The sequence below is a fragment of the Manis javanica genome, chromosome 15, assembly GCF_040802235.1.
Source record: "Manis javanica isolate MJ-LG chromosome 15, MJ_LKY, whole genome shotgun sequence".
Taxonomy (NCBI): domain Eukaryota; kingdom Metazoa; phylum Chordata; class Mammalia; order Pholidota; family Manidae; genus Manis; species Manis javanica.
The window spans coordinates 20689120-20714906 of NC_133170.1; the positions used below are offsets into that span (position 1 = coordinate 20689120).

At 43.0% G+C, this 25787-nt stretch overlaps 1 protein-coding gene across 2 annotated transcripts; it reads left to right on the top strand.

Moving 5' to 3' along the window:
• The first annotated feature begins 3222 nt into the window (after positions 1 to 3222).
• Positions 3223 to 25305, top strand: GPR19 (G protein-coupled receptor 19). 2 transcript variants are annotated; one of them, XM_017651274.3, is made up of 2 exons: positions 3223 to 3536; positions 23990 to 25305. In XM_017651274.3, the coding sequence occupies exon 2, from the start codon at positions 24012 to 24014 to the stop codon at positions 25251 to 25253; it is 1242 nt and encodes a 413-aa protein (XP_017506763.2). In that variant the 5' UTR covers positions 3223 to 3536; positions 23990 to 24011; the 3' UTR covers positions 25254 to 25305. The 2 variants fall into 2 exon arrangements, with proteins under 2 accessions (XP_017506763.2, XP_017506765.2); XM_017651276.3 differs by having other exon boundaries at positions 24029 to 25305.
• The last annotated feature ends 482 nt before the right edge of the window (positions 25306 to 25787 follow it).

The following is a 25787-nucleotide window of genomic DNA, read 5'->3' on the forward strand; positions in this document are numbered from 1 at the left end:
TTTGACAGTCATTTGTTTTCAATTCTGTTTAAGGCAGTGGGAAAAGTTCTTGATTTTTAAAAGGACTTGTTACTCAATTATTGGAGCTGCTCACTAATATCTCAATAGCCTTCCCAATATTTCCAGCTGTTCCTTTGTTTGGTTCCCAGGAGCTTTTTAAATCCAAGCAATGCACCATTGTAGGATTTGAAGTAAAGGTGGGTGAGAACTCACCCTTCCATGGTAAAATGGAAGAAAAACTAGTAGGTGGAAACCAAGAGCCACATGACATCTTGACTGCACCAATTCTCAGGAAGATCAGCTTTAGAAAGCATGCTTGGGGAAATGAGGATCTCCAAATTAGTTCCCATAAAACTGTCTGCGTGCTTTAAGAAGTCCTATAATAAACCAGAAGATGGGACCCTTGGGAAAGTCTTTGTCTGTGCCAGTCTGAAGACCTGCTCTACCCTACCAAAATACTGAGCAAAGTCTTCCATGTTTTTGAGGACAAGTAAAGGCAGAATTAAAGGAATCTTGAGGATGGCTTTAAAAATTGTAGGCTGGATTTCACTCCTCTGGTCCTGCTGCATACTCCTATTTTAATTTCAGGAGCTGAATATTGATTCCTTCTTTCTTTACATTCATCTTGTAACTTCTAAACAGTGCCACACTCCCTATCCCCAAGGCAAATTGTTTCCCCAGGCAGAGGAGAAAAAAAAATCACATAAATTATTTTCAAAATATTATCACAACTATTCAAGTATTATTGGGTTTGATGGGTTTGGATGGAAAACAACTGTCTCTTTTTTCTTCCAAATGGCCAGGAATAAGTTTAGTGATTACATATTTAATGTTTTTTAACAGAATAAGTATATTAGATAGCATGTTTTATAGCCATCCTTAATAATACTCTGGATTATGGTTCCTTATAAAATTATTTTTATTACTTTATCATGAAGGTATGATGTACATATGCAACCATCCTAAAAGGAATGAATAATTTGGTCATTTTGTTGGTCTCAGTTGAAAGCAATCTTTTTTATTTCTCTTGTCAAAGACCTATAGTTGTGAATCACATCATATTAAATTGACAAGTTGTTTTAGTCTAGTTCATTATTCATGATGCAAAGTAGTATAGTATAGTGTGCCTACTCTGGGGTCAGATTAAATAGTACCAGATCTAGCTCCCACACTAATTAGCTGTGCAGTTTTGGGCACATTACTTATCCTCTCTAAGCCTCAATTTCCTCATCTATAAAACAGAAATGTTAATAATAGTACCCATCTCCTGGTTTGATGGGAGGATGAAATGACATCATGTACTAAATACCTGGCATATGTTAAATATTAGCTGTTGTTGTTGGTATTGACTAAGAGATGATACATATATCACCATCCTGCTGGCTGTCAGAATTTTTTTCAAAAACATATCCAACATTCCTGATAAATGAATTTCCTTAAAGTGGCAAGTGTTAGATTTATGAAAGTTGAGTTTCTCTGAGTTTTATACAGGAAAAACTAGAATTACCCTGACTCTTCTCTTGAAATGAAAGAAGTAAAATATATCTTAAGCTGTGATTGTTTGAGTCAGGTAGGAGTTTCAGCTTCTTGAAATCACAGTCCGGGTCCCCTATGCTACCTCTTTTCTTACAGAGTTTGCATTCCTGCACATTGAAAGTCAGCATTTCTCCCCCAAAAAATAAATATTCAGAATTGCCATGATGAGGATTCTGAGTTAGAAATAATCAGTTATATGTCAGGCTAATGAGACAAATGTATAGCTAACTTAACTCCCTAATTTGGGGTAGTCTAAATGCTACCCAAGGGATTAATGTTACTAATCAAATTTATTTTTAAGATAATTTAGCAACTCGCATTCAAAAATATTTATCTTTTCTCCCATAAAATTGTAAAGCATTTGCAAATTGTTCCTAGTGTCAGCAATTCCCTGTGGTTCTAAAGTATCTCCCAGTTGAGCCTGTTGGACTTCAGTGAGCGGTACTGTATAAAAGTCAGAAACCCAGGGAGAGAAGCATGTTTCCCCTGCTCCTCCCTCTACTCTGTGATGGCGCTCCACGGTCGTTTTATGAAGCTGGTGTTTTCATTCAGTTGCACCTAAATAGAATTTTTTAAGGAAAAAAAAAAAGCAGTGGAGGATGGAGGAAGTTACCATCACAGTGTCCATACTAATTCCTAGAATCTTTTCAAGATTTAGGGTGGCAACAATTCACTAAGGAAAGGGCCATTAGGTAAATTTGGCTCTGAAAATGCTAATTGAAAGTCCTCCTCATCAATTCAGCCCTTTTCCCTTTTCCTTTCTTTAACTGTAGGGTCCCACGGTGACTGGTTCTGAAAGAAATCATCCCCTGCAGCAGTTACCTAGCACCATGGCAACAGGGACGTCAGCAAAGCAGGAGAGACCCTGTACAGAACAGCTCCTACCCGGCTCCCTCCCAGCCTCTGTAATTCAGCAACTGCCTTGAGGCCTAGGGATGGAGATAAAGACATCTAAAAAAATGCACACTCAAGAAACCACACTTGTTTCTGTGGTTTTGCCCATGAACATAGATATATGGGCATAAAGTAAACTACGCTATGAGAATTTCCCCTCCCCCAAAGAACAAGGAGCATATTTAAAGGGTGGGGATGGGTGATGCAATGGAGACCGGGAGGCGAGCATGGGAGGGTGTTTCGGTTTAAAGATATGTAAAAATTATTTATAAGGTAACAGTAAGCTGATAGTAGGGAAAGTCAGAGCCCTAATATATGGTCTGATTTATATTTAAACAGAAGACTTGGGGAAAATATTTTTAAAATATTTTAATTTACCTGAAAGTGAAATAAACATTTGTTTTTGATGAGCACTAAGTGGGGGTGGGGGTGGGGGTGGGGGGTGACGTGTAAGATGTTCAGCTGTCCATGGTGCTGAACATTCGATCGTCTCAGATGTGCCCAAGGGTCTTCACAGGGAGGTTAGGGAACACCTTGCCATGTTAAGATACTGATGATAAGAAAGAAAGAGAGGCGCTGGAGAGAAAGCATCATTTCCCCCCCACCAGGCAACTCTGAATGCCCAGGATAAAATGTTCCAATAAAAAATAAAACAAAAAAGAAAGTGGAGAAGCTGGAGGTTTGGATGACTGACTCTTCCCCTTTTCATATGGAGATTTTTGGTCAGAGCCAATCAGGTCAGAGATTTCTGTTGCTTTGCTCCTGGAAGAAAACGTGGGGGAAGGGAGAGAAGATGGCTACAGTCTCCCCCTGAGCCACATGATCTATTTCCCATGTGACACATTCCAGAGCCTTGGAAAGAAGGGAGGGGCACCAAAAGTGTGGGGCTGGGGGTGGTAAGATAGTTTAACTGTCAGCCCTGTACAGCGTCATCTTGTCTTCCTACCAGGAAGCAGGCTGGGAGCCAAGGGGAAGGCAGAGGACAGCTATGAGTGCGTTTCCACGCTTTCCTGGTGGTTTATGGCATTCTCCAAACTCCTATGCAAGGGCTATTCCTGATCAAGAAAACCCAAGGAGACCGTCTCTGAAATCAAGTCCAGATGAAGGTATGTACTAGGGATCGCTCGGGTATCAAGCCTGAAATTTGGCTCAGAGGACATAATACCTTCTTTTTTTTTCCAGGCAATTTGAAGATTTTTGTCCTGGCTTAGATGCTGGTTAGGGGCTTCTGATTTGTTGCAGGTCCAGAAAAGATACCTAGGTAGTTCTATAAAATGAGTAATTCACCAGAGTAAGTGCCTGTTGAAGAACAATTAGATGGAGATTGTGCATAGTGATAGTTAATAAAACAAAGCACTGATAGGTAAAAAGGATATTTTTTTTTCCTATGAAGCCTGGAAAGATGAAAGAATGATATTACTGAAACCATCTAGATTTCCTTGTCACTGCAGTGAAACCCTGCTTATTCTGTGCCCATGTTCCCAGAGGTGGCTGCAGTGGCTTAGGGAGGCTCAATGGGCAGGCAGGCTGTTGCTTTGGCCGTGCAGTTTGTCTTCTTTCTCATGTTCCTGTTAACAGGAGCGCTCGTGATTGTTTCCAGCTCTGGTTTAGGACAGGAGATTGCCACTGCATTCCAAATCCTAGAGAATAGCTACCAAGAAGGTCCCCGCAGAAGTTCTCAAAGGAATTTTCTAAAGTTACTGGCTAAAATAATCTGCCTTTCACTCAAACCTGGGTATCTTTGTCCATTTCTACCCCAGCACAAAGAGGAACGCTAGCCAATTTAAATTCTATGTCATCTTTAACAAACATTTATAAAGTTCTTGCTTTGTGCAAGATGTCATTCAAAGCACAAATAATCAGTCATTTAGCCCTTATAATAACCCTCTGAGGGAGGTATTTTTCATACTCACATTTTGGAAATAAAGAAACTAAAACACAGAGAAGTTAGGGAACTTTCCCAAGTTCACACAGCTAGCAAATAGAAATAGCATTTGGACCCAAGAAACTTGACTGTACAGTCCATGATCTTAACCACTGAACTTCACTTCCTCCCTGTTCCTGTTATTTTAAATGATGTCGACAGTTGATTTAGCTACAGAGTTTTGTTTAGCTGATGTTTCTAGAAGACTGAATCATCTTGCCTGGCTAAGATGAATCCCAGTGAAGTCTATATTTAATCATGAATTATCCCAATAGTCACATTCTGTACACCCAAATAACTCAGTAAGTAATTGCCTGTTCTTCTTCCCCTTGTGCTATGTAGATATCTGGTAGTAAAACATTGTGTTGCTATGGTTACCAAATGATGACTAAAGGAAAAAAAGAAATCTAGAATTACATCACGGTTGATTTTTTTTAAATTAAATCTAGAAACAGTCTTCCATACTCAGAACCTAGTAATAAGACCAGCCTAAGCATATTATCTTAAAAAGCACTTACCTGGTTTTGAAAAGTAATAAATTTAAAACTTTTAAATTATGAACATAAACAATGATATCAAAGTGACTACCTTTAAAATAATATACTTTAAAACAAGGGAATATATCTCTCTCCTTGAAAGCTATTTTAGGTTTTTAAGGGAAAAAGAGGCAGTTTTTAAAAACATTCTAGAGATTTCTGAGATATAAAGATTCCCTCCTGTTGGTCTGTGGAGTTCCCTTTCTGGCTCTTAACAATAAAAGATGACTGCTTTCATTCTCACATGCTGTGGGAAAATTAAGAGAAGTTACTAGGTCAAAGATACAAAAAGGAAGAAAAGGGATAGGAATCTAAAATTTATGAAATTCTTCACTAAATGAGGTATTTCCGTCCAGTGTTTCATTGAAGAATACTTTGAAGAGTAATTGTGTCTCCCGCAATACTGAACTTTAGTCCTTTGGATTAAACTTTTGATTCCTGCTGAAATCTACATTTCTCTGGGACAAGTAACACTTGTACACTATTGTAGTCATCTGAAGTGAGCTTTTGAGAAAAGGGACCATATCCTTATATCTTTGTATTTAGCACCAGATCTGGTTTATGGTAAGCTCAAATGAAAACTGGAAAGAGTCAAGATTCTGACAACATTCTGCTGGAGCCAGTCTGGGGTCGCATGCCCATTTTGCTTTGCATGTGTTTAAGGGAAGATCATGAGGTGGTAAATGTAAAGCGGGAGAGAACTTGACAACAGTCAGAATTCTGCCCGAAATTTTATATATGCTAATCAAACTGACCCTGGATCAATAGCAAACTTGAGTTGAAGAAGTATACATAAATTCTTCCCTGGGGATTACCAGTCCTGACAGTTTATTTATATTTAGAATGAAATTCTGTCAACACTTCTTTGTCATCCAGATGAGGGTCCCCCTAACAGCCTCATTTTCCTCTGATGTTTTGCTTGGCACCATCTCCCACTGTTAAAATAGTTCATCTTGGGTTGAGAGGGGTTGTCTTGAGAAGGTTAATTCCTGCCATCCTAATCAGTGTGGGTCCCAGTCCCCAGAAGGAGAGCTCCAGGACTGTAGGACTACTCCCTAGAGATCCCTGGGGTCTTCAGTGTCTGAATGGGCTGGAGCCAGACCGCCTTTCCTAGGTGGTGGCAGTTAGGACGCAAGTGCAAAAGATTGCTTAGTGCATCTTGAAAGTTTGCTTAGGATTTGACTTCAAACAAGCAGGCTAACTAGTCTTGAAATAGTCACCCCTCCTGATAATATACACAAATATGTCCTGTTATATTGTGTTTCCATCTAATCAAGTCATTATGGAGAGGAAGAGGTGGGTCTGTGATGAGGTGAGCGTCCTGGACCCCCTGCTCTCATCCTCCTCACCTCCAGTGTCACCTGCTGAGTGAGCAAAAGAAAGAGCCCTGAGTGCGGGAAGCTCCGTTCAGTGGGCCTGGTGCTGCACCACCCACCACACGGACGCGGGCTTCCCGGAGCAGGAGGCTTGGATCTGGAAGCTTCCCTGCGCTGCCTACTCCTCCTGCGCAAATCTAAAAGGGGACGATCCACTCAGCCAGCTGAACAGGAGAAGATGGAACAGAGGGAGAAAGTGGGGAGGCTTCCCCTTGAGGAGAGGCCTTGCCAAGCATGCTTTCAGCTGTGAGGTTAGACAGGAACGAGGGAATAAGAAGGGGGACAGTGAGCGTGGGCGAAGGCCCTGAGGAAGTGACACCTGGGTACTGCCTCTCAGTCCCGGTAACTCGCCCACTGCTTGCAAACCCTGTCAAATGAGTCGGGCCCTGCCAGCCCAATCAGCAAATCCTTTTCTAGGATACCTATGTAGCGAGGGGAAGGAACGGAGAGAAGAACCACCATGTGGGTGCAATTCCTCCTTCATGAACCAAGGCAAAAAGTGGGATGATACGGCAGGCGGCCTCTCCAAGAGAACAGTTTGAAAAGCAAGGTGGGTTTCCACCATGGATTTATTTCCCTGTTTGTAGAGTCATTTTCCTTGGGCTAAACTTTAAAGCGGTCATCTGGAGCCTCTCATTCAGCAGACTTTCTTAGGTACTGGATGTCTGCCTTGTTTAATCCTGGTAGAAACTCTGAGGTATGCATTTTTAGCACCAATTTCTCATCAGGAAACTGAAGCACAGAGACATTTAATCTGCCTGAAGTCACACACGGCAAACAGGGCCAGGATATGAATTCAGTCTTTCTAAATATGCTCTTTCCACTGTATCACAAGTAAAATTCTTTCCTCTGCATCCTTGGGTCTCTTGACTTGATGTTCAGTGTATATAATCAGAAGCAGGACTCAGGTTTCTTAGTCCCCAGTCCAACGTTTGAGGTGAAGTAGAAAGCACTATACTCTAAGCTTTCAGGGGTTTTAATATTCTGGATGCTGGTGGTGGGGTAGTGGAAAGCAATGGAATGGCTAATACGAATTTAGTCTTTACACTCAATTATATAAGAAATGCTCTATTGAATTAGTTCCTATTGCTGCTGTAACAAATCACAAATTTAGTGGCTTAAGGTTTCAGTCATTTGTTATGTCGTAGTTCTGCAGGTCCAAAGTCGAGGCAGGTTAGGCTGGTTTCTCTGATTTGAGTCTCACAAGGCTAAAATCAAGGTGTTGGCAGGACTGTGTTCCCTTTCAAAGGCTCTGGGGGTGATTTCCCTTCCAAGTTCATTTTGCTGCTTGGCTAAATCCAGTGCCTTGCAGTTGTAGGACTAAGGTCACAACTCCTTGATGACTGTCAGTTGGGGGTCACCCATTACTCCTACACGCCCCTCCCTGGTTCTCACATTTGGGCCCCAGCATCTCAGAGCCAGCAACCGCATGTTAATTCCTTCTCAAGGCTGGGCTCTCTCTCTCTGACTTCTGCTGCATTTCTCTGCTACCAACCAGAGAAAACTCTCTGTTTTTACTTCCCATGTAAAGCTCCATGACCTTAATTATACATGCAGAGTCCCTTGTGCTCTATATAACGTGACATATTCACAGGTTCTAGGGATTAGGGGGTGGACATTCTTGAGGGGGCCATTCTGCCTAATACACACATTATTTCCTTTAAATAATGGCCATGCTCCATTCTACTAGGCCAATGGGAAAGCCAGTGACAAACATTATTGAAACTGTCTTTCTTTTCCTCCTTCTAGATCCTGGGATTCTTATGCAGAGCAAAATATATCAAGAGGTTCCTCTAGCCTTAGATCTCCTCTGATGATAGCAGATATAACTGTGGTGTGAGCTGATGTGTCTCCCTGTCACTAACTCCTTAAAGGGTGGTGGAACTGCTGCGTTGGGACCACCGCTGGAGCAGTGGACTCCCTTCCCAGCCAGGGAACTCTGTGCGTGGACCAGCCTCCCAGCTGCCCTCCTCCATTACCACCTGTCACTTACCTGAGCACAGTGAGGAAGGGAGGCAAGGGTCCCAGACCTACCTTTTTTTACAAATAGTTATTCACACACCATAAAATTCACTTATTTAAACTGTGCAGTTCAGTGATTTTGTTACATATACAGATCTGTTCAACCATCAGCCTAATCCAAATTCAGAGCAGTCTCATCATCCCAGAAAGCTCCCTTGTGTCCAGCCAGGCCACCTTTTGCACGGCTTCAGGAGACACGGCCACATTCCTGGGTCAGAGGTCCTTGTTTCTCCTTCCTTCCGTCTATGGAAATCCCCTCAGAACTCAGCTTCCAGAAACCCAAAGCCAAGGAAACTGGTTTGTCTCAGGCCCAGAGATACAACTCTCCTCTAAGACCTGGCAGCACTTAGGCATGGTTCGTTCTCCGAAGGGGATAGGAAAGGAGTCCCAGCAAGGAGCACAGGGCACATCAGCAGCTCAGGAATTACCCTGCCTGCGGACGATGCTGCGGGGCCTTCCAGGCGCAGTTACCAGCGGGCAGCCTGGCTCCCTGGAGCAGGGACCTGCAGGTGGCTGAGTCAGACCTGCTCCCCTGCCCCTGCTTCCTGCCTCCTCTAAGCAAAAACAGAGGTATTCTTTGCTCCCAGCTCAAATGACCCAGTGAGGACAGATGTGGGGTGGGATGTGAGAATACAGAACCCCATCCATGGCCTAAGAGTGAAAGGAAGTTCTCAAAGGTGCTTTGTCCTCCAGGCCCCACTAAGCCCTATTCTCTCTACCCTGCCCTCTATATAGGTTCTTTTGACTGTAAAGAATGCTGAGTTGTCTTAAGGACAACAGCCTAGCACAAGGCCATCCCAAGGCCAGACCTCAAGGAACCTAAAACGTTCAGGATCTGGAAGGCGGCTGGGGAGCCAAGGTGCTTGGTGACTAGATTTTCTTGTCATGTCACCTGTGCAGCAGGAGCCCTGGACAATCTACTGTCAATGACCCTGCTCTTCTCTCTCTGTGCCTCTATCGCTCCCACTGTTTCCCCAACCACCCAGCCCAAGAGGGGGTCCCCGTACCATGCTCTCATAACAGTTTGCTGTCTTCTGCCATAGAACTCATTACAACTTACCATCTTCACTTGCGCTTATTTATTATTCTTCACTCCACCCCTCCCCAACTAATCAGACTGTGATCTCCATGAAGGTAGGGACACAGTTTTGTCTGCCCCCATATATCCAGTTCTTAGCACAGTACATTCTGGCACGTGGTATGATCTTAAAGTATACTTATAGAATGATAAATGAATCAGTGACAATGTGCACAAGAATTGAAAAGACATTTCTTCAAACTTACATATTCAGCTGCCAACTGGGTATCTCTACTTGGATCTCTAAGGAATTTAACTCATCCAAAGTAAAATTTTTGATTTCCAGCTCCCCAGCCTTCACCCCACCCCGTCTCAGACCCTTAAGCCTAGGAGCCATCCCCATTGCCTAAACCCCATCACGCATCAGCAAATCTTATTGGCTCTGTCTTCAAAATATTTTCAGTATCCATCTATTTTTCTCCACCTACACTGCTACTACCCTGGTATAAGCCACCATCATTACTTAGCTAGGTTATTGTAATAGCTTCTTAACTGGTTTCCCCACTTCTACTCTTAGCCACCTACACAGCAAACTAAAGTTATGTATATATATATTTTTTTTGAGAGGGCATTTCTCATATTTATTGATCAAATGGTTGTTAACAACAATAAAATTCTGTATAGGGGACTCAGTGCACAATCATTAATCAACCCCAAACCTAATTCCCAACAGTCTCCAATCTTCTGAAGCATAACGAACAAGTTCTTACATGGTGAACAAATTCCTACATAGTAAATAAGTTCTTACATGGTGAACAGTACAAGGGCAGTCATCACAGAAACTTTTGGTTTTGATCACGCATTATAAACTATAAACAATCAGGTCAAATATGAATATTCATTTGATTTTTATACTTGATTTATATGTGAATCCCACATTTCTCCCTTATTATTATTATTATTATTATTATTAATAAAATGCTGAAGTGGTAGGTAGATGCAAGATAAAGGTAGAAAACATAGTTTAGTGTTGTAAGAGAGCAAATGTAGATGATCAGGTGTGTGCCTGTAGACTAAGTATTAATCCAAGCTAGACAAGGGCAACAAAACATCCACGGATGCAGAATATTTCTTTCAAAACAGGGGGTGTGAGGTTCTAAGCCTCACCTCTGTTGATCCCCAATTTCTCACCTGATGGCCCCCCTGCGACTGTGCCTATCTTAGGTTGTTCCTCCCTTGAGGAATCTTACCCGTCTCTGTCTAACCAGTCCTCTTCCAGGGCCATACAGGGAAATGTAAAGTTGGTAAGTGAGAGAGAAGCAATATTGTTTGAAAAGGTTAGCTTTTTACTTCTTTGCATATTTATGCCCTGTGGCTTCTATGCCCAGCATTTGTCTTGAGGTATCTTTACCACTTGGAAGAATTATGATACTTGGTAATTTTGATATGAGGCATGAATTCTACTTAAGGGTTGTAGTTAGGAAGGAAGAAGAAAAGCTATAGAAGTAGCAGATGGAAAAAAACATGGGCAGATTGATTATTTCTTTGACATATGTTCTTGTAGAGTAACGTAAGCATGTATAGGTTTTAAACTACTAATTAAATTGCATACACACATTAACATAATAGGAATACAGCTACATAACCAAAGCAGACCTACAATTACCAGCTATGTCCAGTGAAACCAAGAAAACCAGTTAGGCACCCTAGGCATTTGTGAAAACTTATCAATGATATGATGGATATTGTCTAACTGAATTTGAAGAGTTTGAGAAAAATCAGACAAATTAAAACAACACATTCCTGGGAACTGTTCACATCCATGTGTTCTTTTAACAGTAGATAGTCTATAGTCGCAAGATTTTGGAGCGCTGCAACTTGCACTTCTCCTAATTTTTGGTTGAGTTCCGACAGTACAGATCGAGTCAAATTTGTTGTTTTACTGTATGCACAGGCCAGCTTAAATATCTCCTTCTTCATTCCAATGGCAAGTCCAGGAACTGGTGGGATGAATGCAGCTACAACTGCAACAGCGCCAGGATCTTTGTTGAAGTTTTTTGATGATCATCTTCTGGAATGACTCTTCCAGAGAATGTTGATGTTGGAAGTTCTTCTTCATATCGTATCTTAATTAGTTTTTCTGGGTAGCCAAATTAGGCTTTGATCCTCTGTATAAACACAAACAAACCCTTTGCCCACACTTTGATATGCCCTTTATACCATTGTGAAGAACTTATTGGAGATCACCACACAGGAACTGCTTTTTTTAAAGTTATATTTTTAAAACATAAATCAGGTCATACTCATATCACTCCTTTGCTGAAAACCTGCAATGGCTTTCACTGCAATAAGAAAAACATCTGTGCCCTACAATGCCATATGTGATCTGATCCCTGTCTACCTTTCTGATCATATCAGTTACCAATTTCTTCTACTTTCATGTGCTCTAACCTCATAACAAGCTCACTCCTGCCTCAGGGTCTTTGCATTCACTCTTCCTTCACCTAGAATGCAATTCTAATTTTCACTTGGCTGGCTTCCCATCACTGGCTTCAGCTCTAGCACCAAAGAACTTCAAAGAATCCTTCTCTGACCACCCCATCTGAAGTAACACCCTGTATCAGGCAAGATGCTTTTAGAGGCAAGTAACAGAAAGCTCAAAGATGCTTAAGCCGTAAAGGAACTTACTGATTATTCAATAAGTAGTCAGGAGGTGGGTGTTTTAGCAGCACCACGATTTCAGGACCCTGGGTGGTATCTTTGTGACTCTCAGGATTTCCCTTTGACCTCATAAGATACTACCCAGTGCCCTGACATCTTTCATGTGACAGTTTATAAAGGCAAGAAGTAAGGGGCAGCCAGGCCCTTGAGAGAACATGTCCCACATGCCCCTTTCCTCTTACCAAGAAAGAAACATTATCCAACAGAGCTTCCAACACCCTGCCAGGAGCCTTTCTCTCGTCTAGTGGCCAGAAGCAGATGATGCTGGTGACCACCCAGCTGCAGGGGATGGTGGGAAGCACTTATCTTGCCTTTCCAGCCTTTTGAGAGAAGAAGGCAGGGAGGAGTTGGGAATGGCCACTGGGTAACCATCTGCCATTCCACTTCCCACTGATTCTTGGTTCTTCATTCTGCTTAGTTTTTCTCCAAAGCACTAATAATTTCTTTATTATTTATGTATTTGTTTGGCTGTTTATTACTTGTTTCCTCTACTAGAGGGAAGCACCATAAAAGCAGGGACCTTCCCAGAGAAGGCAGTATAGCACAGAGAAGACAAGTAGTGTAGTGACTCTATAGCATCTTACTACCCTGATGGACAGTGACTTCAATGGAGTGTGTTGGGTTGGACTTGATAGTATGGTTGAATGTTGCAACCACAATGTTGCTCATGTGAAGCCTTTTTAAAATTGTATATGAATGATACCTTAATAAAAAAAATACCCCCCAAAAAAAAAAAAACCAGGGACCTTGTCTGTCTAGTTAACTTCTGTGTCTCTAGCAATTAACACAATCCTGGCTCATGCTAAACAATAAAAAATATGGATGAATGTATGATTGAAGGCTATTTTGAGTGTCCACCATATCAAAATAGTCATTTCTTAGGGTAAAGTTTCTTGGTATTTATTTCTCATTTTCCTTCTTGTTTTATCTGACCTTACAGATTCTGGGTGAACAGTAAAGAGACAGGGAAGTCCGGTATTATTAAACCTGGAGCTGCATCCCTTCTGTACAGAACTTGGCTAAGTGGCAGCTGGAATGTGTCCGTTATACATCCCCAAAGAGGTGCCAATATGACCTACCTTTGTTTCCTGCAACATAGTTTGTGAATAATTTTGGGACGACTGCAGCTCGTGGTCAACATAAACCTTCACGTGTGGTAACGCTCAGGCTCCTCGGTTATGTGCCTTTGAGAAGGATTTTTAACTCCCATGCTAGCCTTCCCTGCCCAGAACTGTCAAGTAGGTGAGGTTTATCTGCTTCCCCGTCAGCCCTTCACCTACCCCAGCCCTTAAGGGCTCCCCGCCTTCGCTCTCTCAGATGCTGGCTGTCCTCATGACTTTTGTTTTTAGCATCTCTTCCGTTGCCCTTTTCACTAAGATCATAGGTCTCCGAGACAGAAGGAATCTCAGAGACCACTACTGTACTGGTAATATGTACAAGTATTTACTCTTTAGGAAGCATTTACATTTTTTTTTAAGTATCATTGATGTACAATCTTATGAAGGTTTCACATGGGCAACATTGTGGTTACACCATTCACCCATATTATCAAGTCCCCCTGACACACCCCATTGCAGTCACTGTCCATCAGCATAGTAAGAGGGCACTTACATTTCAATAGGGACCTTGGCTTTTTAAGAATGATGTTCTAATGGTGAGAGAAGTCAGGGGCATATAAGCCTTCCTGGTTTCTGGATGTCACACCAAGAATACTGTTTATTTCTGGTATTTTAGAACTCATGTGAAGGACAAAGAAAGGTAAAAGAGATAGAGAAGTAATAGTTCCTTAAATACCTAGAATTTCTCACCAGAAACATGATTGCCTGTTATGGGTTATTTTGTGAAGTTAGAAGAGGCTGAAAACCCCTTTCTGTTCGAAAAGTCATGCACCCCTTGAAAACATAACCAATAGGCAAACATAAAGAAAGTGCCCAGCCTCATCTCAGGCAACTGCTTGATCCCAGTTGGGAAACAGGCTGAAAGGCACAGAGCTGGAAATATTATGGAGGAAAATTTTTACATATATAATAGGAGGAAAGGGAAAAGGGTATTAGGGGAAATTTCACACTTACAAGGATACGAGGGGCCTCAGATGGTGAAGAATCAACTCTGTTTTCATTGGAAGTGTGAGGTTCCTTTGCAATTACTCAAAATTACCTAATGGAAATAATTTAAGCAGAATGGATTCCTGTATGCTTTTGAGAAAGACATACTCAATCCTGTTAATATTACATATTTGGGCTTAGAGTATAGAAAAAAGCTTTATCTGGCTAGTATGTCACTAGAAAATCATCCCCAACTTGGAGAAAAGTTGTGTTTGTTTATTTATTTGGACGTCAGTGGTTTTCCCCTTAAAAACAATGTTATGGACAATGATTAGGTACTCAGGGCCCTTCACAAGAGCTGTTTACCCTTAACAAAGCTAAACTATGTAACTGATGTACTGTCATTATAGTATGTGTGATGTGGTCACTAAAATGTGCTTGTCATATAGCTTATAAGACTTTTATGGGCTGACAGTAGCAAAATTGCTAATTTTTTAAGCTCGTGTTATATGCCAGACACTGAGTCATCTGTTTTTTAGAACTATATAAGGATAACACTTAGTATTTCCTTATACCAGGCAGATTGACTTGTATTAGCTCACTTAATTCCTGTGCATATATTATCTCAGTTTATCTTTATAATAATCAAATGAGATAGGAACTAATTTTCCTCATTTGACACATAAGAAAACTGGAGCTCAAGAGGGTTAGATAATTGTCCTGGGTATCACATGACTAGTTAGTGACAGAGGCGGGATTCACGCTTCAGCTGACTTTAAAGCCTGCATATATAACCACTTTGCCATATTCCTGTATTGAAAGATGAAAAGTAGATGTTTTTCAGCAGAAGATTATGTTATAGATATGTTTGTCAGGTTTAGCTAATACAAATACAGGATAAAGTTAAGTATTGCATGGGATATCACGTGGAACATACTTATACTAAAAACTTATTTATCTGAAATTCACACAACCGGGTCTCCTGTATTTCAGGTGGCAACCCTCTCTGGGTGGCACATTAGGGGAACGTGGCTTACCCTTGCTGGTTTTGCTGTCCCCATTCCCAGCCCAGTCATGCTGATGGCTACCTGGGCCTTATGAAGTTAGTTCTACAAAGAACTTAGCTCAGTGTGCACTAGAGGCATAGCTCAGGGCTGGAAAGCAAGATAGCCACTCAGGAAGCTTCTGGAGAGCCTCTGTGGCCTCAGCCATTTGTAAGTTTAGAGTTGTGTAAGTTCAGGACTTCAGGACAGGTTGCCCCATAAACCCTGCCCCGCTGGAAGTGGTGAGCTGGTAAATGGTTAACAACAGGCTCTGCAGGGGAAAAAAAAAAAACAATTTGTTGTGTTTGTCACTCTCCATGGTGTGAACATTCCTACCATGGTTGATTCATGATACCAGCAAGATACCACTGAACCTGGAGTTGGGAAGAAGTGTACACAACTGCCTCTGGGGAGCTCATAAAAGCCAGTCCCAGTCCACCACTGTTCTGGGCATTTCTTATTTTCATACATAGGCATATCAAGCCTACATAACCGGGAAAGGTTTAACAGAAAAATATCTGCTTCCTTGGTTTTTTCTGAATTAGAACGATTAAAATTTAAAAGAGACAATTTCCTACGTGGGATGATACCGCTGATCAAACTTTTTCCTCGCGAGATCTGAAGTCTCAAGTTCTGCTTTCACTCTGCATTGAAGGGCAACAGCTAATGATCTGTCACAATGAATTTCCTCTCATATTCTTTATTCCGGAGAAAGGCTGTATTTCCAGATCAACACATCTACTGCACTTTTGCTGCTAAGCCTGCATGCAGTATATGGTGGGAGTGATTTTTTTCCCCCAAATGTTCCCTATGCCACATATTTCTGAACTAACATATTGAACAGATGTATCTGTAGGTAGGCAAGAGGCTGTGGGGGGATAATTTTATATTCCTATGTTTGGTTGAGGAGTCAAGAAAGACCTATCCACAAACAGCCAGTTTGTCTCTCTGAATGCAGACCTTGCCCTCTGTGGCTCGCTGGCCATGAAGTCTCATTGGCGGCTAAGATCACGGGCTTTGGCATGAGGTGATGGTGGGGTGACCGCTTTCCAACTGTATGACCCTGGGGAAGAACTTTGGCTCTTTTCATGTGTAAACCAGGGCTAATGATATTACCAACCTGAAGGGTGAACCATATGAAATACCTCACCCACAGTAAGCGCACGGTATCAACCCTTTGTGGTATAAAGATTGTAGCCACGGTCATTATAATGAATCTGGCTGCTCACTCGCAAACAGCCTTCTGTATCTGTCTATGTCCAGAAGATACTCCCCATTCTACAGAAAATGTTTCAATTTATTTTTCAACCACGTCACTTAAAATTCAACATGGTAAGAATTCTAGTTTGACATGAAATTTTTGAGCAACTGTCAGAAATAAAAATGGTCTTCCTATATTCTTTATAATTGCAAGAAGGAAAAAGTAATTCATTGTTAGGGCTTTTTGAGACTAGAAGAAACCTAACCAGCGGTTGATGTGGGTAGCCAGGAATAGCCCCCAGCAGAGCTGTGAGGCAAACAGCATGTCATCTGGGCCCCTCTGCTCCTCTTTGTGGTCATTTCATTAGTTTCTAATCATTCATATATTCATCCATCCTTCAAAGTGTGATTTTCAAACAGGTAAAATCATAACCCCTGCAAATACAGGATGAACATATGTCAAAGATGTATTAACTTATTACTGAAGGAACCAGTGAGCTACTAAGGCTGGTCCCAAGAGCATTTGAATAAATAGGTATTTATAGGGCTTTTGTTGTTGTTTGTTTTTTTTAAAGAATATAAGCATAAGGTGCTAGATAAACACAAACAGGTTAATGTACTACAGGGCAATAAATAAGTCCATAACCACTGGGGTTATTTTTTTCTGCCAGACATAAATATGCATGTTAACATGTAACTTCATGGTGTCTGAACTCTAGTCATGTATTAAATAGCAAAATCAAGCACATATAGATACTCCCAGAGAATTAAATAATTCTTGGGGAAGCCTATTTAACAATGTTCTCATGCTATATTAAGAAGATATGCTATACTCTCTTTGTCTTATTGTCAAATATGGGATAATTGTTATTAACAGATCTATCCATATATTTATTCAACAAGCATACACATTCCCCAGGGATGCAGAAATACAGACACAGTCTCTCTCCTTCAGGAACTCATAACCTAACAGGGAGACAAACATTCAAAATAATTACAATATAAAGTGATAGGCATATTCCCCCGGCCCCCACCATTACAGAGGTCCACCCAGTGCCTAGCTCTGTACCATGTCAACCCATTCCCATTTTCTCCACCTCTGTGTTAAAACACATCTCTTAGAGCCCAGTAGGTGAATGATTCCTTTCTTAAATAATGTATCAGTAGAGATGTATTTTAATAAGGGACTTTAGTACTCAGCCCAATAGTATGTCATATGGAAGTCTGAGAACTGGTAGGAAGAGGGACATTGAGCTGGAAAGAGGTGAAGAAATCTTTCCTGTCACTGCTAAAATTACAGCATATGGATGACCCAGACATAATTAAGCAACCCTTGTATTCCAGACACACTTCCTTAAAGATGTATTTTTTTCCAAATTAATGGAGCAGAGAAGACCTTTCTAAATTTTTACTTTGGAGCCCTAGAATTTAGCTATGTCAGACTATTTTTTCTGGGAGGTGGGGTGAAGGAGTCCATCTGAGGACACCTGAGGTACCTTCACTGTCCCTTAAATGAGAATTCTGTTTCATGTAGCAGTTGACCTGGTGACTTCAACTTCACCTACTCTGTTCTTATCAGGAGTCGTGTTTTCCCCCATCTCCATGGTTACCAATATTTCAGCTTCGTGAGAATACAGTGATTTCCTCTCTCTGTGTTCAATTCTAGCAGAACAATTCAGTAATACATAACATAATAAGTAGTTACTAATCGAATGTAAATAACTTTCAGAGAAAGCATGGATAAAGAAGAACACTCTCCTCCCAGGAGCCCATAGTTTAGTGGGAGAAGACAGAGACATGGACATAATTCTGAAGCAGCAATTCTTTTTTTTTTTAATATAATATTAAGTGAAACTTTATTTGAAAAATACTCTTAAGATCATAATTAGCTCAAAGATAGAAACACCTGCAGAGCTGTGCCATGGCAGTGGGTGGTCAGGACCCGGCTGCCATGAGCTGATCACACCTGCATGTCACCCCTGCCCCCCTGGGCCCTCACAGTGACACCTTCCTTCTTCTTGGGGGCACCTGAGGATTCAGGGGATCCAGGGACAGCTTGTGGCCTCCGTGGGCTGCAGGTGGAGCAACAGGAGAAGGGCCACTTGGGAAAGGCTGCAGGTGGGCCTGGGCGTCGGCCAGCATTTGTCTGATGCGGTTGCCTTCTCTTAGCTTCAGGAGGTCTCTCTCAGTGTGCACGGCTGCCTCCCAGCTTTGCTGAGCTCTTTTCTCGTACAAGAGGAACTCCCTTTGGTAGAAGGACCTGGTTCTTTCCAGTTCTTTGCCCATGTCTTCAACTATCTTCTTGCACAGCTGGAGAATCTGAAATTTGGAGTTCTGGTTTCTGCACCAGTTGATCAGTTTCTTCGCAATTTCTGCACATCTCTTTTCCTCCTTAGTGATTTGGCTCTCAAGTTGCACGGTGCGTTCTTGGTGTAGTTCAAGTGGACTCTGGAGCTTCAGCTGAAGTAGTTGACTTTCCAGCTGTAGGATTTCACACCTCAGAGATGATTCCTCTGCCTGAAGGGAGGCTGTTTGTTTTCTCAGCTCTTCATTCACTTGCTTTCGTTCCCTCAATGATCTGGCTCTCTCAGGACTCTGAGGGGACACAGGGGAGTCAGCAGCATGCACGTCAGCCCTCAGTGCCACTTCTGACCCGGGGATCGGCTGTTTGCAGTTTTGCTTGACTGCCAGGCTCCCACCACCCAGGAGATGTCTCGGGGGTGCAAGTGCAGACTGGCGTGGAGCAGGGTCTCAGCCACTGACAGCAGGCGGCTGACTCCCTCTTTCAGGTCCTGCTCTGCACATGCGTTCGACCCCAACAGTCCTTCCTTCCCCTCCTCCTTTTCCTTCAGCCTCTGCCTGCATCCTGTGATGTCCTGGGCAAGGACTTCTGCCCTTTCTGGAAAAGCAGTGTTTCCTTTCCAATCATCCAGCATTTTCTTCTCAAGTTGTTCTCCATCCTTCTGTGATGCCCGGAGAGTAGGTTTCTCATCAGTGGCCTCGGGAAGGGTAGGAGGCTGGCTCCCCCATCCCTTTGCCAGAAGACCCAGAGTGTCCTGAAGGGACAGCCTCAGGTGTGTGGTCACCTCTGCCAAGCTCAGGCTTTGTAGGGTGGGAGGACTGGCCTCCCCCATAGGTAGCCTGCTGGTGTCATCAGCCGGAGTCGTTCATTCTGCAGTGTCAGCACGGTTTCCAGGTACTTCTTGGTGGGCAGACAGCTTCTGTCTTGAGCCTCAGTACATCGTGAATTCCATTCCTTCCTTACCATGAAAAGCATCTTCACAAAATCTGCCAGGTTCCCCCACAGGACTCCACAGAGCATCTGCACACAACCTGCCAGGATGCCCCAGGGGACTCCAAGGAGTCCTGATAAGCATCCCCAGCTCTCAGCGATCGCCAGGAGGGCCCCCCACAGGCGCTCCAGGATCAGCTGGCACATGAGTCCGGCGGCAGGCAGCAGGCCCTCCATGGCTGCGGGGGCTCCACAACTCTGCCTCTGAGTGCCAGTGTCTGTGGGCAGAGGGGACCACTCAGAACCCTGCAGAGTTCCGTCGCTAAGGGCAACAGGTGCCCTAATAATATGGCAGGTCAGTTAGGTGGGGGAGGGGAGGCCAACCAGGTCCTAGAGCACTGCTCTCCCTACCTGGCCCTGCAGCCAACCTGGGTGACAACACAGGGCCAGACCAGGTCCCTCTCTGTGTGTGAGGGCCAGTCAGGGCAGAGGTGCTGGGCCACGTTCCAGCTGAGGCCTGTTCTCTTGATTGTACATTTTCTTCTGCTTTAGGGATTTCCACTGCTGTCCACCAGGGTCCCGGCATCTCCCTCGTCTGAGGCTCTCTCCCTCCTCGTGTTGGTCACTGTGGGTGTCACGTGAACATGTTCCCAGCCACTGTTTATGGAATCCTGGGAACACAAGTCCAGGCACACCACAGCCATGCTGTCTGCTGCTCAGCCCAGTGGTGGTCTGGGTTTCAGTGGCACATGTCCCCAGACTAAGCTGTGTGCGCCCACACGCTTCTCAGGGGTCCTTAGGAAGGGGCGGTGGTCACCCAGAGACAGGCCCGACTGTGTAGCCTGCCTGTGGACGAGGGCTCCGGCCAGCCACGGGGTTGGTGATCCTGAGTCTCTGACTGGGGTTGTGAAGCAGCGATTTTTAATCTTGGCTGCACATTAGGATCACCTGGGGAACTTTGACACATCCCGATGCCCAGCCTGCACTCCAGATTGAATCCCTGGGGGTAGGACCCAGGCATCAGTATCCTATAAAGCTCCCTGAGAGAATTCAATGTGTTGCTCAGCCAGGGAATCATTGCTCTAAAGCAGAACAAACTTGGAAAATGCTTCAGTAAAGGACTAACAAAGTGGCATAGGAACAAGGCCACCACCTCATGCTGGATGTTAATACTCTTATCCAGTGTCCGACTGCACTGCAGCCCCTGGATGCGGAAAATGTAGCCTCTCATTGTAACCATGTGAAAAATGTAGGTCTGTTTGATTGTAGAGCAGCTAGAAACTGTGTACTCTGGGAGTCAGGGTTTGTAGGAAACTATGCCTCTGAAGGGCAAAGGCCCAGAAAAGATCAACCCAGAAAGATGGCCCCCCAGAGTCATCCCACATGAGCTCTCTCCCCCTGGGAATTTGTTTTTACTCCCTTGTCTTCCTGAAGAAGTCCGCCTCTTCATTCTCCCGGTCCGCAGCTCAAACCTCAGCTCCCTCGTGAAGCCTTTCCTTCCCCATCCCAAGCAAAATCAGGTCCCTATTTTTCTCTCCCCTTACTCCCTGTCTGTTTTTAGCAGTTAATCATAAGTATCCTAGAATTTAGTTATAGTATGGCAGATAGTTTATTTATACCTTGATCCTCTTTATGGGCCTTACTTACCTTTGCTGCCCTTGTACCTAGCACGTTGCTTGGCTTACTGAATGAATAATCTGGGCTGCAGCAGTTTTAGGTAGTCAGAAAAGGCATGCCAGCATCAGGAGAGACCGAGGTTCAGGAACTTTTCAATATCATTGTCTCTGTCCCATTTCTGAGCTTTGGGATTCTGTGCTTCCAAGGGGTGGGGCTGCAGAAATCAGTGTCTACACCCACTGATGTAGAGTAGCTGGAGGAAGTGATGGAGGAAGTCCTGGCAGCCCTTTGGCTGTGGTGAGCTTGAGTTTCATCTGCAGGGTTTTTCTATGAGAGGAGGAGAGAAACAAGAAGTTCACAGGTTTAAAGTCTGTGCATTAACTTTGTACAGTGACAAACGGTAACTACACGTAGTCGTAGAGAGCATTTCATATACATATGTCATGGATCACTGTGTTGTATACTTGAAATTAATATAATATTATGTGTCAACTGTGCTTGAATTAAATTGGTGAAATAGGTGGAGGGAGAAAATGTTAGAATGTTTGGTATGTTGAGCTAGGTGATGGTTACATTAGTGTATACATATGTCAATATACATCCAACTGTGCACTAAGATTTCTGCGTTTTCTTGTATGTATCTAAAAAAACTTTTTTTCTTAAATAAAGCATGTGTACTGACTACGGAAAAACTGCCTGTGCCACAACTCCTATTTTATTTAGGCCACAGGCATCTCCAAGTAGTTTAGAACAGCTCTTTCTGCCTGGGAAAATTGCTTGTCTGTTTTTTATTTTTAAACTTTAAATATTTTTTTAAATTGTTGTTTTGGCTTTTTGTAGGTTTTTACTCATATGAAGGTGAAAAGATAACTGCAATTTTACAAGTGCTAGGGTCATTGTAACTACAGGGAGAGGAAGTCTTGGGACAAAATACCTCTAAAACCAAAATCAGTCAAAGGGAGAAAGTTTAAAACCCATTTATTGCTTACAAACTGTGGTCCAGGGCCATCTTTTTCCTGCTTTGGCAAAAGCGAGCAATACCTCCCTCTAACCTCTCAGGTTCAGATAAGCCCTGGGTCAACCAGGTAATTACCCATTGATATGGAGATGAACTACCATCTCCACCCCTGAGAAACACCTGTTGATATGCAGATGCACTAAAGCCAGGAGAGATATTCTGGAAATATTACAATTTTACCCACAGTCATGCAAAACAGAGTTTCTAAGATAGTGCTAATTTAGTTTTTATGTTCTGTTTTCAGACTGCGATTTCTGTTTTTTTTTTATATGGGAAGTATGATTGCCCTTCAGCCATGCTTAACAGTCTTTCAGGAGTCAAAATGTCTTACATTTCTCTTTGAGAAATTGAGTGGGGCTGCCTCATGGATGAAGGAGCTTAAAGGTAACAAGTTCTAACAAAACAACATTTAGTACATTGTCCTGAGGTGCAGACTTGTTGAATGTGGTTCATTAATGAGAACGATACGTGTTAATACTCTTCTCCCTAGCACAGATGAGTGCAAAAATCCTTCAAGGAAAAATGGGTCAATAAGAACTGCTCTTCCCATAAGAACTGTTCTTTAATGCCACCTCCAAAACATCAGAAATGTTTCTTTGTGAGGTGTTGCCAGGAGCCCACCAAGAGGGACTCGAGGCCCTGCTGGAATATGTTGCTGGAATGCCCTCCCCTTGTGCCACAGACCAGATGGAATTGCTCTGGTTATTATGGATTCAATTGCTATGCTTTCTCCCGCTTAATAGATTCAGACCAAATTAAGCTATTATAATCTGACTGCAGTCCAAGTCCCCTCAATTTTAATTGAATGGCCCACAATTATGCAGTCTTTTTACCTCTTAAGAAGTGTAACTTTTTTCCCCTCACTGAATAGTACCAAAAAAGTTTTGAAAAAGGCTAAACTTCATAATATTCTTTTATATCTGAGGATCATAAGCTTTTAAAAAGTTGCTGAGAAACAGTTATAGTTGGTTGTTTTGAAGTACATGAACAAACACCAGAAGGTTTCTAGTAACCTCGTTACATTCTTGAGAGGACATCCTGTATGTTCCTTAGGCAATATGTTACTGTATGAAACAATAACAGAACAGAGTCAAAATGTGTCATTGATAGGTAGCAAGCTCTTGTTACATAAACCACATCATCTTTTGGAAAAAGCAAGCTATTTTCAGATGTGACTGAATCAGCTGCTAATTCTGGCTCATGTACAGTGTTATGGTTGTTTCATATGATGCCATGAGGCTTCTGATGTGGAAATTCTGCCGTAAGTAAGGACAGGGTCCTTCCTAGGAGCCAGCCCATTTGTATTCACAGATTCCCGATAGCTGTTTCCATGGCTGACATCTGTGGGTTTCCTTCTGCCCAAGGGATCCCCACCTGCAGCCTCAGTGCACTGGTATTAGGGCAGTCAGGAATTTCGTACATACTTGCCCAGAATTCCAACAGTTCCCGCAGAGTAGCGCCCTGACCGTGAGCCAGATGTGAGCTCCCTAACCCTCTGCGATCTCCCAGGAGGGAAGGGAACATGGATATGTTTAGGAGTGGGGCTTGGTATGAGTTCTACCACGCTTTTAAGGTCAAGAGAGGGGGAGGCCAGAGAGAGCCTGAGCTGGAATCAGCTAAAGCGGCTCCTAAAATTAAAGGAAAATGGGGCCAGAGCTTTTGCTGGATAGAGCCCACTTTCCCTGCCGAGGCTCAAGTCCTACTCATTAACAGATGACAACCAAGCTGAGGAGCAAATAAGACAGCCTTAGGGATCAGACTGTCACGCTTTTTTAACAGGAGGACTCGCTCTTCTTTTCTCATCCAGAACTAAGAGACAAACACTGAATATGGTTTTTGCTCACAGAATGGATAACAGCAAGCCGCCCTTGGTGACCCCTACACTTCTGGTGCCCCTTCAAAACCACAGCTGCTCTGGGACAGTGACCCTCCTGCCCAGCCGTGACCTGATGTCCGAGGAGCGCGGCTGGAGGAGCAACAGCACAGACCTGCGGCAGGGACCGAGGGCCGGGGAAGTGGCCGCCGCCAGCATTTTCTTTGGGACCCTGTGGTTGTTTTCTCTCTTGGGCAATTCCCTGGTTTGTCTGGTCATCCACAGGAGTAGGAGGACTCAGTCCACCACCAACTACTTTGTGGTCTCCATGGCGTGTGCTGATCTTCTCATCAGCGTGGCCAGCACGCCTTTTGTCCTGCTTCAGTTCTCCACCGGGAGGTGGACACTTGGCAATGCCATGTGCAAGGTCGTGCGGTATTTCCAGTATCTCACCCCAGGCGTCCAGATCTATGTCCTGCTCTCCATCTGCATGGACCGGTTCTACACCATTGTCTATCCTCTGAGCTTCAAGGTGTCCCGGGAAAAGGCTAAGAAGATGATTGCAGCCGCGTGGGGCTTGGAGGCGGCCTTTGTGACCCCCGTGTTCTTTTTCTATGGCTCCACCTGGGACAATCGTTGTAACCGTTTCCTCCCTCCCTCTTGGGAAGGGACTGCCTATACAGTCCTCCATTTCTTGGTGAGCTTCGTGATCCCATCCGTCCTCATAATCTTGTTTTACCAGAAGGTCATAAAGTACATTTGGAGGATAGGTACTGATGGCCGAACAGTGAGGAGGACGATGAACATTGTCCCAAGGACAAAAGTGAAAACTATCAAAATGTTCCTCATTTTAAATCTATTGTTTCTGCTCTCCTGGCTGCCTTTTCACGTAGCTCAGCTGTGGCACCCCCATGAAAGAGACGATAAGAAAAGTTCCCTTGTTTTCACAGCCATCACATGGATAGCCTTTAGCTCTTCAGCCTCTAAACCTACTCTGTATTCAATTTATAATGCTAATTTCAGGCGAGGAATGAAGGAGACGTTTTGCATGTCCTCAATGAAATGTTACCGAAGCAATGCCTATGCTATCACCACTAGTTCCAGAATGGCCAAAAAAAACTATGTTGGCATTTCAGAAATCCCTCCCACGGCCAAAACTATCACCAAAGACTCAATCTATGATTCGTTTGACAGAGAAGCCAAGGAAAAAAAGCTTGCTTGGCCCATTAATTCAAATGCACCAAATACTTTTGTCTAATTTCTCAGAATTCTTTCAATTGTTGTTATGCACCCGAGATTAAAAAGCTTTAACTATCAAAACAGAAGCTGTTTATTTATTTTTTCAATCAACTTTATGAGGGAAATGTGTTATTTTGGTCAAATGCATCCACTTAGTGTTTCTACTTTTTGCTGTTTTTACTTTAGCTGCTTTTTGTTTTGGGGACACATTCACCTTGAACTGTAGTCAAGTCCTTTTACTGTATTAGTTACATGCATTAAAAAAGAGAATGCTCTCCTACTTTTTACTTGCTATTAGATCCAAAAAGCATAAACTATATACAGCAGTCTTTGATTAATGATTTAACCTAGTTTTATTCTGTTTCTTTTTTCCCTCCTTCCTGAAATTTTATAACTCTGGGCTTCTGTTCCAGATGAAATCTATGTCACACTTTTCAGAGGCTTGTATTTCTCTACTAGGCAATATTTAGGATGTGTGAATATTGTAGATGTTTTTACATTCCCTTCTTCCAAGTAATCGCTGTCCAGATCTATGGAAAGCACTCCATGTATT

What these genes read in the sequence shown, in the direction of transcription:
- GPR19 (XM_017651274.3), top strand. Translation starts at nt 24,012, where the DNA reads ATGGTTTTTGCTCACAGAATGGATAACAGCAAGCCGCCCTTGGTGACC.